The sequence below is a fragment of the Typopeltis vanoorti genome, chromosome 5, assembly GCF_054136105.1.
Source record: "Typopeltis vanoorti isolate ZY-2024b chromosome 5, IOZ_Tvanoo_1.0, whole genome shotgun sequence".
Classification (NCBI taxonomy): domain Eukaryota; kingdom Metazoa; phylum Arthropoda; class Arachnida; order Uropygi; family Thelyphonidae; genus Typopeltis; species Typopeltis vanoorti.
The window spans coordinates 26,727,683-26,745,755 of NC_143553.1; the positions used below are offsets into that span (position 1 = coordinate 26,727,683).

At 36.2% G+C, this 18,073-nt stretch overlaps 1 protein-coding gene across 1 annotated transcript in view; it reads left to right on the forward strand.

Moving 5' to 3' along the window:
• The window catches only part of PAPLA1 (Phosphatidic Acid Phospholipase A1), a 316,868-nt gene that overhangs the window by 228,030 nt on the left and 70,765 nt on the right, over positions 1-18,073 (forward strand). Inside the window, exon 13 of the mRNA XM_090392296.1 lies at positions 12,411-12,425. Within this exon, the coding sequence (XP_090248422.1) occupies positions 12,411-12,425 (15 nt within the window). The remainder of the gene's footprint in view (positions 1-12,410; positions 12,426-18,073) is intronic.

An 18,073-nucleotide genomic window follows, 5' to 3' on the forward strand; every position in this document is an offset into this window, starting at 1 on the left:
TTGAGAAATCTATCCATTTTATTTGGGTGTATTTATCTGAAAATAAGTAATATGCACATAACATCCACTTCCAACACTTTTAAAATAAGTAATATACACAACAAGAATAAACCATATTCTTGTTCTCTTTGCAAGAAAATCTACTGTTAATTAACATAATAATGATGTGTTGACAAAAAGAGCAGTATATCTGTAATGAAAAGGTATAATAGAGTAACTGTATTTATTTTTATATCTGGACACATATTTCTCTGGAATACCACAGGGTGCACCCAGAAATCTTCTAGGGCGTACCCTTTGAGAACCACTGATCTAGTGGATAAGAGGAAGAGGAGGATATATGATTGAGGGATAATGTTGGTGAAGGATTAATACCAGAATGGTATTGATGTTTTTTCATAGGTTGGGGGATTAAGAATAATAGACTATACCTGGAATCCGTATAAGAAGGGTATGAGCAAAATGGAGTGTTGGTTCATATGGAGAGTGGTGGGGAGTGGAATGCATTGACTGAGGCTGTGATGAGTGTGGAGATGGTCAGTGTATTTAATGCACAGTACGAGCTATATGTGACAATGGAATCTTTCATGACAAGTGTTTTGACTCCATGGAGTAATGATAATGTATAATATCCTTCCACTCATTAAATTCATTCCACATATCTAGAATCTGCCTGTCAACATTTCTTCCTGAATATCCCAGCACTGACAGATTTGCAGTCATGGTCCTCCTCCTCCTCCTCAATTCATTCCTGTCACACCGTGGCAGAAGACTTAGATTTTTTTTACTCGAAATTCTCTGAAATCTGTAATCATTACTACTCTTTCACTCTTTCTTTTTTGCTTCTTCCAGTAACTATTTTATATCTTCTCTCATACATACCTATAATCACATTTTCCAGGTGCAAAGATTATGGACATTAACAATGCTGTTAGAATGCTAAGAGTGAAACAAGATTTCCTCATGCTCTCATTATAAGAATCAAATTTCATCAAAGAATCACCATACACTCTTGCTTTTTTCATAATATGCTTTCTCTTCTCTGCTATACTACTTGCCATTTTTTTTTTTTTTTTTTTTTTTTTACAGTCAAATGATTGGTTGATTAGTTGGTGCAAGAACAGCAAAGGTCATACTGTGCCACTGCAATACACGAGGTCAAAGGTTACAGCAATACATAAATAGTGAAAGATAAATTAGTAAATAATATCTGTCTACAAAAATTAAGCAGTGTAGTATCTTCATATAAATAAAATTACGATCAAATGTGTCTGTACAAATTAATTCTTTTGTAAAAGGTTAACAACATCATGCAATTTGTCTGCATCTGATAACATCTGCCTGAGTGTGGCTTGGCTAGAGAAGTAAAAATTTCATTCCTCTCTTATGTGAAGTGCTGGCATGGCATTCCACCAGAATATGACAAATAGTTATACACATGGTGTACTTTTTAACACACAGGTGAGTCATTAGCCCTCAGTAAATAAGAAATGTGTAAGATGACCGTGAACTATGCAGAGCCTAGCAAGAACAACTTTCTCTCTTCTCTTTCTATATTGACTATAGAATGCCAACGCTTAATTTCAGGCTTAATGTCGTGTAATTTGTTTGTCAGTGCTTCCTGCCGTGATGACTGCCATTGGGCAATTAACTTTGATTTTATAAAGTGTCTGTATTTTGTATATTGTGCTGCAAAACAGTACATTGAAAAAGTATGAGCTGATCTAGCAGCTGCATCGGCAGTCTCATTTCCCCTAATTCCTATGTGACTAGGAATCCAGCACAACCAAACATCAAAACCAAGGGTTTTCATTTTGTACAACAGGTGTAACACCTCATACAGCATTCAATATAGATTATACATAGGAGAGGAGACAGCTTGCTTATTTTTTTTTGTGTGTAGAGAGGGGGAAACAGTACTGAACTTCGACATTATTCGGTACTGTTTTCTTTGTGCCATACTGTATGTTTCCATTTTATCTTCCTTTTAAGCTCAATGGTCTGTCGCTGCCAAGTAACTTCATTTCTTTGAAACCTAATTAATTCTTTGATAGGACAATTAATAATATCTGCATTGTCTGTTATGGCTGTAATTTTCATGCATTCTGCTGATCTTACTGTTTTTCAGGAACCCTAGTTTTTAGGAGAAAAATCCTCTCACTTCCATATGAGACTGATTAACTTGCCTTCAAATCAAAAAGTTCTGATAAAGGTTTCTTTGTGTCCTAGAGGGGATTCAAACTCGGGTCTTTCCAACCAGAAGGTATCGTCAAAATTGACTGAGCTGTGGAGGTCCTCTTACTTTTAATACTTAAAAAATAAGTAAGATTAAATCACTGCTGTATAAAATGTGAGACAAAAATCCCTAATATGATTAAAAAATGTTTTATTGATGTAATGTGGAGCTCAACAATATAAGTGGATAAGTATAACAAGTTTTAAGTAAACAAAGATGGTTCTATACCCGGTGGTGATGTAATTGCTTTGTTCTGGGAAAATCCACATTACTCCATGAGCCTAAAAAGAAATCATTGTCATTTTGCATAAAGAAAGTAAATTAACTGAGAATTCTAGCATGTTGTTATTGAACAATGGGATCACACAAATGGAAATTTGAATTTTTGACGATGATTTGAGTAGCAAATACTTTAGTTTTACTTCTGATAAAGTAAAGTTTATCTCTTTAATTAAAATTTAATTAAAACTTAATTTTTACTTCTCAGAAGTAAAAATTTACTTCTGAGAAGTGTTTCATAACATACTTCCTGTAGCAGGGCTGCATTTATACTTTTGGAGACCTTAGGTGCAACATCATTATGAGGCCTCAAAAGAACAAGTCTATTTCAGTTAATCGAATTCATACCAATTTTTCTTTTTTTAGCTTATTGAAAATAAAAGTCGACATTTCCATAATAACTCATTTTAATAAAATAAAAATAACACAACGCTGGTATACATATATTTGCATTTAAAAAAAGTATGAAAATAAATCAGTTCCAAATTTAAATTAAAAAAATTAATAACTAAAAGATTTTTTTTCTTGCTTTTGTTTTAGCAGATATATCTATAATGTCATCATAATTAATCGAGTCCGTTACATCTGATTCAGTGCATAATAACGACAAGTCATTGTTTTATTTTGGTGCAAGTTGCTTCTTAAATAATTTTTTATTCCTTTCAGTGAGCATTCAGCACTTGCATTTGAAATAGGCATCATTAAAAATATTTTTAAAATTGTTTCTACATTCAGAAAAGTAGACCTTAATCCATCATTTATAAATTTGTACATATTTTTAATTGAAGAATTTTCTTCCTTTTATCATTATTAAAAATTGCTTAACTTCATCAATAAATTTTTCTGAGTCAATATCAGTTCCATAAGTTTGTAAATTTTGTTAATACTAGTCTTGTACTTGTCTTGGTTTTTATCTTTCTTTAAAAAAATGTCAAACATATCCAATATGTCTATATAGCTTTTTGCTCTTTCATTAATTTCCAAAATTAGCCTATCGCAAATGACATTAAAAGTATCAACAATGAAATTTTCTTTCCCATGTAATATAATCTCATCGTTAGATTGCGAAACTTCGTCACACTTTTTTTTTCCTCCGTTTTATCACTCTTTCCTTCTCATCTTTAAATTTTGTCTCATCTGTTAATAAATTTGCTTCTTCATTTAAGCAGCAAAACTATTTCTTATATTTAAAATAAAATCAACTAAAGGCTGTAACAAATTATTATCTAACAAATCCATATCAAGATCTTGTAGAGATTTACTAGTAGCATTTATTAGTTGTAAAATTTTGTCTAGCACAACTGTTAAAATTGCTGTTTTGAATTGTCAAAATGTTCAGCCATTGGTGAGCTCTCTAATTTAGAAATAGGTTTTTCATGAGGAGAATTGGATAGTTCAAGTAATATCTTTTTTATTTGTTTATATCCACATTTCAAAGTCAATATAGCATCAGCCCTTGCTGACCACCTCGTTTTACTTAGTTTTTTTAACTGTTAAAGATTTTTTTTTAAATGTTTAAGGAGTATACCCCATCTTCTTGTTGAAGATGAAAAGTAATTATATACATTTTGAATAAAACAAAAATATTGTACTGCTTCCGGACAAGATTCCACAGCATCGTTGCCAATTAAATTTAAGGAATGACTAGAGCATGGTATATAATGTGCAGAGAGAGACTATATTTTTTCATAGTCTCTCTGCACATCTCCCTATCTTGTAAACCTATATAGACACCTTTCATATTCAGAGCATTATCATAGCTTTGCCCTCTTTACATTTTTATCTCCAAAAATAATTCTTCTAATTTTTTAATACTACCTCTTCTAAATATAAGGAATTATGTTGTGTAATACTGATGAACCTAATAAATGTTTCTCTAATGTCAGAATTTGTGGGTAACGTACCTAAATATAATAGCTAGTTGGTCATTATGGGCAACGTCTGACATTGAATTGAGTGTTATTGCCAAATCAGCAGCTTCCTTAATTTTTAATATTAATATTTCTCTAGTTTTATTAGCTATTAACGGTATGAATTCATCACAAGTGTGATAAGAAAGATAATGTGATCTGCCAGAACCATAGTTGGCATACATTTTCGTGTGAAGATGTTTTAAAAAATCATCAAATTCACTTAAATAATGTAAACACGATAAATAATTTCTGCAAGAATCAGAAAAAATATTTGTATTGCCTCTAAACTAGCCTTAGTTTGCTCAGTAACTTAACGATAGCTATTATTCTTTTTAAAACCTCTCTCCAATAATTTTCTTCAGACTGTATTTGTTTCATCAATTCGACTATTTACAGAACTTGATTTTCTTTTGTGATATGTGCACATCGCTCGTATAAGCTCAGTAGAATGCTCGTGATTACATAAGGTGTGTGTTGTATTTCTCCAGTCATTAAAACCCTTCATTAAGCTATTAGTTGACTTAGAAAACAATTTACAAACAAAGCAGTAAATTGCTTTGCTGGTTTCTTAAAAAAATTAGTCGCTCTCGTTTCTCCTTTGTTCCATTCACCTTTTTACAGTAAAAATGTGATTCATTTACATTTCTGACATATGATACACGTTCCGTGTATTCTTTTTTAAATTTTAAATTTTACCAACATTCTGAGGCATATTTATTAAAATATACTCAATAAATTGTTCATTAATACTAATTGGCCACACTGCTATATCGATAGGATAAGAGATAGCTTGCTTGCTGCACGTGTATAGAGGCTTAAGTGCTGTGAAGACATAATGTTGGAGGTTTAATGGATTTTTTACAACACTCAGAAAGGAATAAAAAGAATTTAATACTTCCTATATTTTGTCCTAGTCACTAGGACATCTACGGGGATTACAAAAATAACTAATGTAACATAACACAAATATCATACAATACTAAGCCCAACCACGTGGGTGACACTAAAGTCCTATCTAGGAGGTGCGCCCTCTAAGGGCGGTTGTAGGTGGCTTGGAATATAAAGTAGGATCTCTGGTGATGAGTGTTTCCCAAATTTTCGGAAGCTTAATGCAACCGTATTTATTAAGATTTGGTTGATTTCTAAGAGCTGCTGCTGCTTCTAAGAATAGTCTCTCTTTCTTGAATTTGCTGTGATAGAGCATGGTGGGTTTCTTCCATGATACTCTGTGGGTGGTGTCCAAGACATGGTCAGCCAAGCCTGAATGACCATAGTTGTGTTTACAGATGTAAGACTTGTGTTCCTCTAGGCGGATGGATGCTGATCTGCCTGTCTGTCCAAAGTACGCCAGCTTACAGGAACAGGGTACTTTGTAAACTCCAGGCAGAGAGAGAGAGGAGGGAGCTGATCTTTTGTAGAACGGATAACGGTAGCAAGTTTGCGGTGGGGTTTATATGCTGTGTGTAGGTTGTACTTTTTTAGAATCTTGGCTATTTTTTCGGATGTGCCACGGATGTAGGATAGAACTCAGCCCCACTCAAACCTTCTATCTGGCTAAGATATGTAGATGATGTGTTCTCTATTTGGCCTCATGGCCCAGACACATTAGACTCCTTCCTCAGTCATCTCAATAGCCTACATCCAAGAATCCAGTTTACTATGGAAAAGGAAAAGAACAATTGTTTACCCTTCCTAGACACCTTAGTCACACGCCTACCTAATGATACACTTGCCTTCACTGTATACAGAAAACCCCCCCACACACACACAGGCAGATACATTCACAAACTCTCACACCACCACCCCTCTCAACAATATGGCATTATTAAAACTCTTACCAAGAGAGCCCACAATCTTTGTTCCAGTGGAACCGCCCTCACTACTGAGCTTAACTACATACACAACACTTTCTTCTCCAATGGCTACAGCGATCACAGTATCAAAAAATTAATTAGTTTCTCTCCCATTCCCGGTCCTTCTCGTCAACAAGAATTTAAAAATGCCATCACCATACCCTACATCCGTGGCACATCCGAAAAAATAGCCAAGATTCTAAAAAAGTACAACCTACACACAGCATATAAACCCCACCGCAAACTTGCTACCCTTATCCGTTCTACAAAAGATCAGCTCCCTCCTCTCTCTCTCTGCCTGGAGTTTACAAAGTACCCTGTTCCTGTAAGCTGGCGTACTTTGGACAGACAGGCAGATCAGCATCCATCCGCCTAGAGGAACACAAGTCTTACATCTGTAAACACAACTATGGTCATTCAGGCTTGGCTGACTATGTCTTGGACACCACCCACAGAGTATCATGGAAGAAAACCACCATGCTCTATCACAGCAAATTCAAGAAAGAGAGACTATTCTTAGAAGCAGCAGCAGCAGCTCTTAGAAATCAACCAAATCTTAATAAATATGGTTGCATTAAGCTTCCGAAAATTTGGGAAACACTCATCACCAGAGATCCTACTTTATATTCCAGGCCACCTACAACCGCCCTTAGAGGGCGCTCCACCTAGATAGGACTTTAGTGTCACCCATGTGGTTGGGCTTAGTATTGTATGATATTTGTGTTATGTTACATTAGTTATTTTTGTAATCCCCATAGATGTCCTAGTGACTAGGACGAAATATAGGAAGTATTAAATTCTTTTTAATCCTTTCTGAGTGTTGTAAAAAATCCATTAAACCTCCAACATTAAGCTTGCTTGCTGGTAAATACAGATTCAGATTGAAAATTTTCTTCAAAACTCTCTTGATTTGTTTCATTTACTTCTTTCTCTCCTTCTGTGTTTTCCACATTACTTTGATGTTCTTTATTTTCACTTTCGTTTCCTCCTAATACTGATACCAATGTTTGACTTTCATTCCGAGAAGTTTGACATACAACTTCAGTTTTATAAAATTCTTCACATCCTTCATTTTCGGAAGAACGTAAGAAAGACAAAATTGCCCCCTTTTGACTATTTAGCTGGTTTTCCTTTTCTCCGAAGCATTTTCTTTTACTAGCTCTGGATTCAAACTTTCTTGGCATTATGTGTATTATATTATCAAAAGCGAAATAAATATTATCACAAACAAAATAAACATAAATGTTTATATGTTTATTTTGTAAACCAAGATACAATAGTATCATGGTTTTTTGTTAAAATAAACGAGTAACAGTATAATAAGAATAATAAATTCATTGAAAAATATATTCTTACCGACTGCGACAACTTTTACCATATAATTAGGTATTATACACTTGTATACTGCTTTACAATTACTAGCCAAATAACAGTAACTAAACTGTCAGTTATTATGCGTGTGCATGAACGACACTAAACCTTCCTACTGACTGAATGGATGAAATAGCCAGACCACCTGAGCATTTATCATGGATCAAAACTTCATTGGCATTCTACCTTTTATCATGCAATCACTTCCATCTGCCATTAATCTCTGAATTGCGATTTTAGAGCCATTAACGGATTAACTGTGGTGGAGCAGCCTTTGTATCACTTGTCTTAACGTGTACTGTGTTAATTGGAATTTCCTTTACTGTCCTATGATATTTGACCTTTTTTGCTGCACAGTTTATTTATTGCATCTCTTCCCAAAAATAAAAACGAATCTCACATGTGCGAAAATAACAATTCCGAAATGACCAGAGATCAGTCTTTGCAATGAATTTATTTAGTAATAGTAAATTTCCTATATTTTATTCTTAAAATCAGTGCAATGGAACAAGACAATTTAATGTTCTTTCACTTTACTGACAATATAGATGATTTTTTTTTTCATGAAATTTCAAATATTTTTTCAAATGTAAGGTTTTAAAATGTGGTCCCATAGAGAGTGAGGACCCAGCTTGCACTTAATGCACCTTATGGTAAATATGGCCCTGTCCTGTTGTGAAATAATACAGTATGAGACATTATTATGAGAGGGAACATAAAGGAAAATTTCATTCTTTGACTGATACATTTTATTATTATTGCACCTCTCATGGGGTCAGCATACTCATCGTAGCAGGTTCATTCAACTGACAACATATTTATCATACCGACTCTTAACATAATTGCATTAACTACAAATTCTGGTAATGTGTTCCATTCATTGACAGTTCTCCATGTAAAAATATACTCCTCACAACCCTCTTCACCACATTCTTACATAACTTCCAGAGATGGCCTCTAGTTTTTCCCCTCTCACCTTCTACTTTTTTTATAATCCCATCTGGATTAATTCGATAAAATCCTCTTACTAACTTAAATGTCTCTATCACATCCCTTCTTTTCCTCCTCTCTGCCAAACTCTGCAATCCATGTTTCTTTAACCTCTCTCCATAGCAAGCATTCCAAAGTCCTGATATTTTCTTAGTCACTCATCTCTGGATCCTCTCCAATGTTTCCATATCATACTAAATACCATGTGACCAAATCTGAGCAAAATATTCCAAGTGTAGTCAACTACTTCCTTATCCCCAAGTGTTAGAGGATTTCTTATCATAGTGGCACTACAATGTGCAGACTTTGCAACACTTGCAATATGCCCTCTAAACTTCACTCTACTGTCAACCATTACTCCCAAATCTCAAATCTCATCCACTTCCTGTAGTACAGCACCATCAGTATAGTACACAGCCTTATATTTCTGCACTCCAAAATGCAACACCTTGCACTTATTAATATCAAAACTGTCCAAGTCAGAAGTATTCAAATCTTGCTGAAGGGAATTAACATTAGCAGTGCTACTTATAATTCTTCCCAACTTTGCATCAGCAAACAACTGAAGATCCCCACTCAGTCCAAATGATATATCATTTACAAACAAGTTAAGCAGCAGAGGGTCCTAAGAACAGAACCCTGGCACATACCACTGGTTACCCTTCTTTTTTTTTTTTTTTTTGAGACACTGCTCCATCATACACAACCTTTTGGTATCGTTCAGAGAGCCAACTTCGATCTATCTAGCAAATATACTATCTATTCCTCTGCAGCTTGTACACCAACTTATCATGTGATGATCTATCAAACACTTTTGCAAAGTCTAAGAATATCACTGTGTATGATTCTCCCTTATCTAACACATTTGTTACCCTATCATAAAAATGCAAGTAAATTGCTAAAACAGGACCTAACCTTTACATATCCATCTGACCATCATAAAGAATGCTATGTCCATCAACCTAATCCTATATTCTATTTCTAACCATTCTCTCCAACACCTTGACCACAACTGCAGTTATACAGACTGGTCTATAATTGCAAACTTCTGTTCTAGAACCATGCTTGTGGAGTGGTACTATTTTGCCTTCTTTCCACTCCTTAGGAATCCTATCCACTGCAAGACTTGCATTAAATAACCAGGTCAAGGGCATAGCTAATTGTTGTGCACGTTACTTAAGAATACATGGTGATATGTCATCCATTCCCACAGCCTTATTAACATCTAACCCAGTCAACACCTGATACACCTCTCATTCTTTCACTTCCAATTCTCCTAATACTTTCCTTCCTTCTATATATTCTACAGCATCATTTACACCAGTGTGATATACACTGATAAAGTGCTCCTTCAATAATTCCACTATATCCTCTGTAACTGTTATTATGTTGCCATGACTATCCACCAGTGTCAACCTGCCATAATTATTCTTTCTCTTGCCATATAGCAGAAAAATTCCCTGGAGTTAACGTTGGCCTGACCAGCCAATCATTTCTTTCTTTACCATGCTCATCACCTTCATAGCCTGCACTTTATACCCTTCATGGATCCAGTCACCACCAAATGTCTTGTACCTCTTCCATAGCATTTTCTTTTCCAACACAGCTTGCTTGATTTTACTGTTCGTCCATTTCACTCCTACTCTATTTGCTATTTGTCATTTTAAGGCCGCTTTGATAGATCTTTAAGAAACAGTCCAGTTAACACGACAGACATATTTAGATATGCAGTTGTGGAAATCAGTACAAAAACTATAAAACCCTTTACCAGTTCAGAATTTGTGAAGAAATATTAACGGTATGACTGAGTAGGTATGTCTGAAAGAAAAAAAAAAAAAAACTTTTCCAGGATATCTGCTTTAGTATTTGCAAGATCTATTGGTTGCAAATGTATTGAGTAACAGGTAAAGCACAGTTTGTGGCCTCTGGGTCAATTGTCAATCCCAATCCTTCCTTTATGTAGTGTGATTTGTTTTTAACAGAAGGCTCTGGCAAAATCAGCAGGTGCCTACTGTAAAGATAGGCTCTTTTCCCCCTTCCTAGAGAAAATACCAGTTAAATATGCTGAATGGTAAAACACCAACTTATCTATTAGAAGCCTGATATTATTATTATTACATGACACCTCCAGGGAGTCCATGGACTCATCGAGGGAGGGCACTTGCTTTACAACTCTGTCTCCATCACCAACTCCATCTACAATTAACTGCATCTATCACCGACCACCACTAGTATTTTCACAGACAATCACAAACATCCATACCCATGGCAGGATTCGAACTCGCAGCCTTTTGACTGGAGAGCGGATACGCTAACCACTCGGCCAGCCTGGCTGGCCGAGTGGTTAGTTTATGATTGATGCCATATTGATTTCCAGGGCAGGAAGTGTAGCTTCTGTTCCTGTACCCATTTATTCTACTCTTTTTTACATGATAACCTTCAACAATATGCTATTCATTTGCGGAAGCTAAAGCTGTTCTGTAGGCCTTTCACTATACATTGCATAGCATTAAAGATGATAAGATATTAGGACGTTCTCGGATTTATCTTGCTGTCACCTACACCTCCAGATCATTTGAGTAATCTGTGTTTGTGAGGCTGGACTGTTGGTGCTGCATTATGAGGTGGAGCCTGGGTGTTAAGAGATTACTCTGCTTCTTTCTGCTTATCCCTGCTCATGAACACCAACATGAAGTGAAGAATAACTGCAGTATCACTGTAGTTGAAAATCTAAAAAATCTTACAAGAAAAAAGAAAAACACACACACACACTCTGGTCACTGAATTAGAAACTTTTATTTAATATCATGTTGGACCTCCTTTGTCCTCAATTACAGCATAGATTCCACATAGCATTGGATTGCATCTATGTCTACAACATTCCAGCTGTTCACTAACAGTCCGTATCAATCCTCTTCAATTCCCTGTCCATAGTTTAGTGAAATATAGGTTGGAAAAGCCTTCATTAAATGTTTCAGCCAATTGCTGCACACAGGAAGTTTTGTTTGTCTGTACAAGCTTTCTCAGACTACAGCGATCTCATTCCTTATATATAGTTCCTCATTCAACAGTCCTTATCAATCAATCCTCTTCAATTCCCTGTCCATAGTTTGGTGAAATATAGGTTGGAAAAGCCTTCATTAAATGTTTCAGCCAATTGCTGCACACAGGAAGTTTTGTTTGTCTGTACAAGCTTTCTCAGACTACAGCGATCTCATTCCTGAAAGACTGCCTTTGGACCACAGCTACGCCTCTTAGACAAGTAATGTAAGTTATATTTCCACTGATTAAACATCCAGGATATCTCACCTTTTTGAGAAACCAGTTGGCTCTGCTATTTTCAAAATCATGGCTCCAGGCAGACTGGCACCCACGATAAGTACTTTATTGAACTGGAAAAGATTTTTTTTTTTCCCATTGTGATCAACACTGTTGAGGATTATTGAGCTGCAGCATTCTTAAGTAGTTGATAAGAACACATACACTGTGATATTTACATAATCTGCATAAAGGTTTCTAGTTCAGTGGCTGGTATGTATGTGTGTATATATATATATAAACTTTCAGAAAATCACTTTCACATTCACTTTGCCAGCATTAACATTTGTGACATAAATGCAAACTTACGTGATGAGTGCTACTACTTACAGAATGACATGCAGAACTGAATATCAGATAGCATCCATAACAACCACAGGAACCTTAACTGTCCATATTATACTCATAATTCCTTTCTCCACAGGGATGGCACACAGGAGAGATCCCCAGACCTATGACCCAATAGTATCATGTGAGGGCAAGCAGTTAGAAAAAGGAAATAAATTTATCGATGTGTTTCTCAAAGCCCTGAGAGTCGTATCATTGGGAAAACAGTATGGGAAAGACTGGTGAAAAGCAGAGGAGTAGGGAATAAAGGAGGGGGAACAAGAAGTTGGTTCAAAGTTTGGAGCTGAACTATATATGAGTGTTGGCCAGTAACTGCTCATGTTTGTACATGGTAAGAAGAAAGTGGAGGAATAGTATTGGTTAATTCATTTGGAGTGGTAATGATGATCAATAGTGAGGCCAGCTGTGACGTATGCTATAGAAACTGTGCCCCTGAGGAAAAATAACATTAGCAGGATGGAAGTAGCAGAGATGAGAATACTTAGATGGATGTGCGGTGTGACCAGAAAGGATCGTCTGAGAAATGACTATGTGAGGGGAACAGTGAAAGTTATGAACTTAGGAGCGAAGATACAGGAGGCAAGGTTGAGATGGTTTGGTCATGTGATGAGGAGGGAGGACGAATATGTGGGAAGAAGGGTCATGCAGATGGATGTGCAAGAAAGGAGGAAGCGTGGGCGGCCAAAGAAGAGATGGAAGGAGCTGGTAGAAGAGGACTTGAGGATGAAGAACTTGGATGTGGTGACAACCCAAGACAGGAGGATGTGGAGGAGACTCATCATCAACAGTGACCCCACTTAAGTGGGAAAAGCTGCAGAAGAAGAAGAAGAAGAATTCATTTGGAGTGGTGCTCATGGAAATACCTATAAAACGACATAGTGCTGCAACAGGGTATCTTTGGAAAAGCAACTGGAAAGAGTCCGTGATGATGAGGTTATCAATTAAGCATATTGGTTTCTCTTGAATATAGTTACATATTCCGAGGGAGGTACATCACTCCAAATGTTGGAACGATATTCTAAGGTGAAAAATTCGAAATTAGTATCAGGAGTTGAGTAGGAGAGAAGTAATATTAGAATGAAAAAGAACACCAAGCTTTTTGAAGACCAAAGAGGTCTTCAAAAAGGGTGTGGACAAGGCAGTGTGGACCTCTATTTACCTGATGTGCTTGTGACAGGAGTGGTTAGATGTGAAATTTTACCAAAGAAGAGTTTTGATCCTGATTGGCGAGCAGAATATTGCTAAACAGAGATAGAGTGAGGTATGGTCTTTCTTCCAGGAAATAAGACGGGATTGTGTTTGTTTTGGGTGGCATTAAAATTCACCAGGTTATCCTTACTCCACTTGAGAATGGCAAGGCAATCAATGTTTAAGGTATTGGTTAAAGATGAACTCGAAGCATGAATTACATATTTACTACAGAGATTTGATAAAGGAAAAGGAGTGTTAGAGTAATGTCATCCATAAAGCTGTAAATAGGATTGAATGTGCAGAGAAAGAGAGAATGATGATCATTGATGCATAAGAGGAAGAGTGTGGATGAAAGCACATAGCCCTGGGATATACTAGCATTGATTAAAAAATCTGAAAAGAAACATCCACCATGACTTGTAATGAATGACTAGAAAGCTGGCACTCTATTCACAAAGAGGAAGAGGAATATAAAGTGGCTTGATAAGAGGTCCGCACCACCAGAATCAATCAAACCTTGGAAATATCAAGAATATCAAAATATCAGGAAATATCAAAAGGGAATGGCTGAATCCTCACCAAAATGAAGCAGTTGGCTGTTGATGACCTTATTCATTATTTTTGAGAATATTGAAGTCAGAGAAATAGGGTAATAGCTTCATGGTAAACTTTTATCTCCCTTTTTTTTGGGGGGGGGGGGGAACAGGCTAGATAAAAACTTGCTTCTAAGATGTTGAAATGATGCAAGATGAATATTACAGCTTGAAACCAAGAGATCAGACAACTCGCCTACCATTTGGAAAGGATTTTTGGATTCATTGATTTCAATGAATCCAAATTCATTGAAATCAATGAATTTTGAATGAAATGAAATTCAGCATATGCTCAATTGGGCATATGCTGAATTTTTGGATTGGAACTCATGGAGATAAAAGTTTACCATCAAGCTATTACCCTATTTCTCTGACTTCAGTATTCTTAAAAATAATGGATAAGGTCATCAACAGCCAACTGCATTTTGGTAATTGAGTGGTCGCTCTTGATATTTCTAAGGCTTGATTGAATCTGGCAGTGTGGACCTCTTATCAAGCTACCTTATGAAATTCCTCCTCCTCTTTGTGAATAGGGTGCCAGCTTTCTAGTCATTCATTACAAGTCATGGTGAATGTTTATTTTCTGATAATGTATCAAAAATTATCAAAACCTTGATTTTTAATCAATGATTAAAAATCAGGGTTTTGATAACAGTTGAAGATTTTGAGTGGAGAATAAAAGCACTCATCCCAGTGAGAATAATTTTTGTTATTAGATCAGAGCAGGTGCTAAGATCAGAATAACTGAAGCAGTAATCAGAAAATGGAAATGGGGCATAGAAATCCCAAAGATCATTCCATTTGGCACCATTGTAGTGCCACAGGATACAAGGCTGAAAATGATTGGAAGAAGGATGATCTGTAGAAAAGGAGACATGGACATTCTCAGACATGCTGAGAAAAGAGCTAACATCAACAGTGTAGTTTGAGGGAAAGCTGGTTAAGAAAAGATCCACAGTGTTGGGGAGTATGATGAGGATGTATCTGGCATTCTAGTTAGTTGGTGAGCAGTGTTAAATCATTACTGATATCAGACAGTTTGGTTTATCTTCCAGCTTGGCCTGTGAAGTTGGAGAAAGGAAGCTAGTCTGAATTGTGGACAGTGAAATCACTATGGAAGATTCTCTCACTGTTAGAATAGCTAGACTGAATGTGATTGATATTCAGAGATAAATATTCAAATACGTTGGTGAAGTTAGTGGAGTTAGAAGGTGGAGGTAGCAAAAGATAGCAGTAAAGTTGAGGTAAGAAAATCTTGAGCCAGAGCAGATTGTTTAAAGGGATTTTAGGCCTGATGGACCTTAAATCCCCTTTATCAGATTTACAAATGCCTTAGTTTCACCCTTCTTATGAAAGGAACCATGGAGGAGGAAAGTTAAGGTGAGATGTTGCAGAGGATGGTGGTTGTGGTTCACACTTTCATTAGTTCAGTGATAATCATATTGGGTTTGGATGTCTGTAGGTGGTAGTGTATATCATTTATGTTCGAGTTGAGGTCTCAGATGTTGAAGTCAATCTGAAAGTTTATTTATTTCATGAAATTCTGATATTTTGTTGAACTTTTTGATGGGTGATTTTTTAAAACTGCAATAACTCTGAAATTTTTTATGTTCTCATGGTTGTAAATAAAATAATAGGAAAATTCAGATAGAACGAGCATGCATCTGGGGTGAGTGACCCGACACCATTCCTACTACGTAGTGCTTAGACTCCAATTCGCAAGGTGCTATACTCCAGGAACAGCATGGCAAAATAAGCAGCAGCAGGATTATTCACTAGTTCATTGGTAAACCTAAAATGTTACCAATAGTTTCTTGTTTCTTGCTATGTACCCTTGAATGGGGGGTAGATACTGGCTGCCTAGTTAAATAATTATGGTGTGGAGAGCATGAACAGGGACCTCCACCAACACTTCATGTAAAAAAAAAGGGGGGGGTTAACAGAAAATTGATTTCTGTTACAAACTAATCTTAAAGCAAATATTGCAAAGGCCACGTCACACCTCCAGTGAGTAGGGCATTGGTGTTTCACTAAGTGATAAACACCTACCACCTAGAGTTTTGGTTGGATTTGCTCTGAATATGATTTGTTATTCCATATTTAAGAGGGATAACAAATCCCTCTTAAAAAGAGGGATTTGTTATCCCTCTTTTTAATTTTCTATGCTTAAATTGTCCTTGTTTCATTCTATAATGTTAACCTTTTGTCTCTACTGCTTCTCTAATTTTTAAAATTACTCTGACCCTTCTGACTTTTATCTCTCAAGCTTGATTTCTTGCAGTCATACTAAATTAGCACTTCTTCTGACCAAGCTGTTTAATTTAAGCCTCAGTTCTGGTGAAGTTCCAATAGAGTGAAAAGAGGGGAAAATAATTCCACTGCATTAGGAAAGCTGCAAGATGGAAGTAGCAAATTATAGGCCAATCAGTATATTAGGAGTGGTGGTTAAAGTTTTGGAGAAATTGACAAAAATTAGAATTCAGGACTGGGTGGACACTTTGATACTTTATAAGGGGGTAACATGAACTTGTGAAAAGTAAGTCTTCCTCAGTAACATACTTTCTATAATAAGGTAACAGTGGAGTTGGATAAGGGAAATCTTTACTCAGTGATACCGCTGGACTTAGCAAAGGCATTTGACAGGATTCCACATGAAACTCTATTGCACAAATTGGACAAATGGTAATGGATCGTAAGCTGGTGATTTGAATTAGAGAGTAGCTGATGGACAGATATCAAAGAGTGACTTATTGATGAGCTAAGTCCAGTAGAAGGCAGGTGACTAGTGGTGTACCTCAGGGCTCGGTACTTGGTCCTATGTTGTTTAATTTGTACATTAATGATATCAGAAATAAACTGACAGGAAATATTCACTTGTTTGCTGATGATGCAAAATTGGGAAGGACAATAATCAGTGAAGGTGATGTAGATATCTTGCAGGATGACTTAAATATGCTGTCAGTATGGGCAAAGGTAAATGGCTATCAGTTTAATTGGCTAAGTATAAGGTGATGCACTTTGGGAGGATATCATATGCTTTGTACTATATTAATGGAATTGACCTGCAAGACATTGAAGATGTGAGGGACTTGGTTATTGCTGCAAGGTTATTGTTGACAGAGAACTGCAGTTTAGATGGCATATTGCATAGGCAGCCAAAACATCACATCAAATTACATAGTTGTTGAAGAACACACTGACAAGTAGAGATAGGTTATTGTTCCACTTTATAAGGCTACATCTGGACTTTTGTGCACAGATCTGGTCACCTGGATTCCTTGGTCATGAAGATGTGGTGGAGAGGATCCAGAGGCAAGTGACAAAGATTATTGTTAGTCTGTGGAATGTTTCCTATGAGGATAGATTAAAGGTTTGTGGACTCCAAAAACTGACTGATAGGCATAAGAGAGGAGATATGATAGAAGCATATAAGTTATTAAAGGAGTTTATAGGATTGATACTGATGTCTTCCTTTTTTGTACAGTACAGGAAGGGAAAGAACGAAGAATCATCCTGGAAATTGTGTAAGAGTGTGGTTAATAAAGGTGTTAGGACTAGATTTTTTGCTTGGAGGTTGAATGTGTGGAATGTGTTGCCAGAAGTGGTTGTGAGTGCTTCATCTGTGAAGGAGTTTAAGGAGAAATATGATAGGTATTGTGTGAATAATGGTTAGGATGTCAATGTGGGATCTCCCACAATGAGTCTTCTGACCCCCATGGAGACACCGTTATAATAATAATTCCTGGAACAGCCTTCCTACCAAAGTATCCCCTAAAGACTACAGTTTTCAACTCTAATTTGCTGATAAACAATAGGCACTGATATGCTATACATTTTGGAAGCTCTCACGTGGAATGAAACAAACAAACAAACAAAAATAAATAAATAAATCCTCTGCCTTTTATTTTCCAAAGGCAGTAGACAGAGCTCCTTTAGTTGTAACTAATTTTATTGATGACTGGTAGGCATCCAGTCTCCATC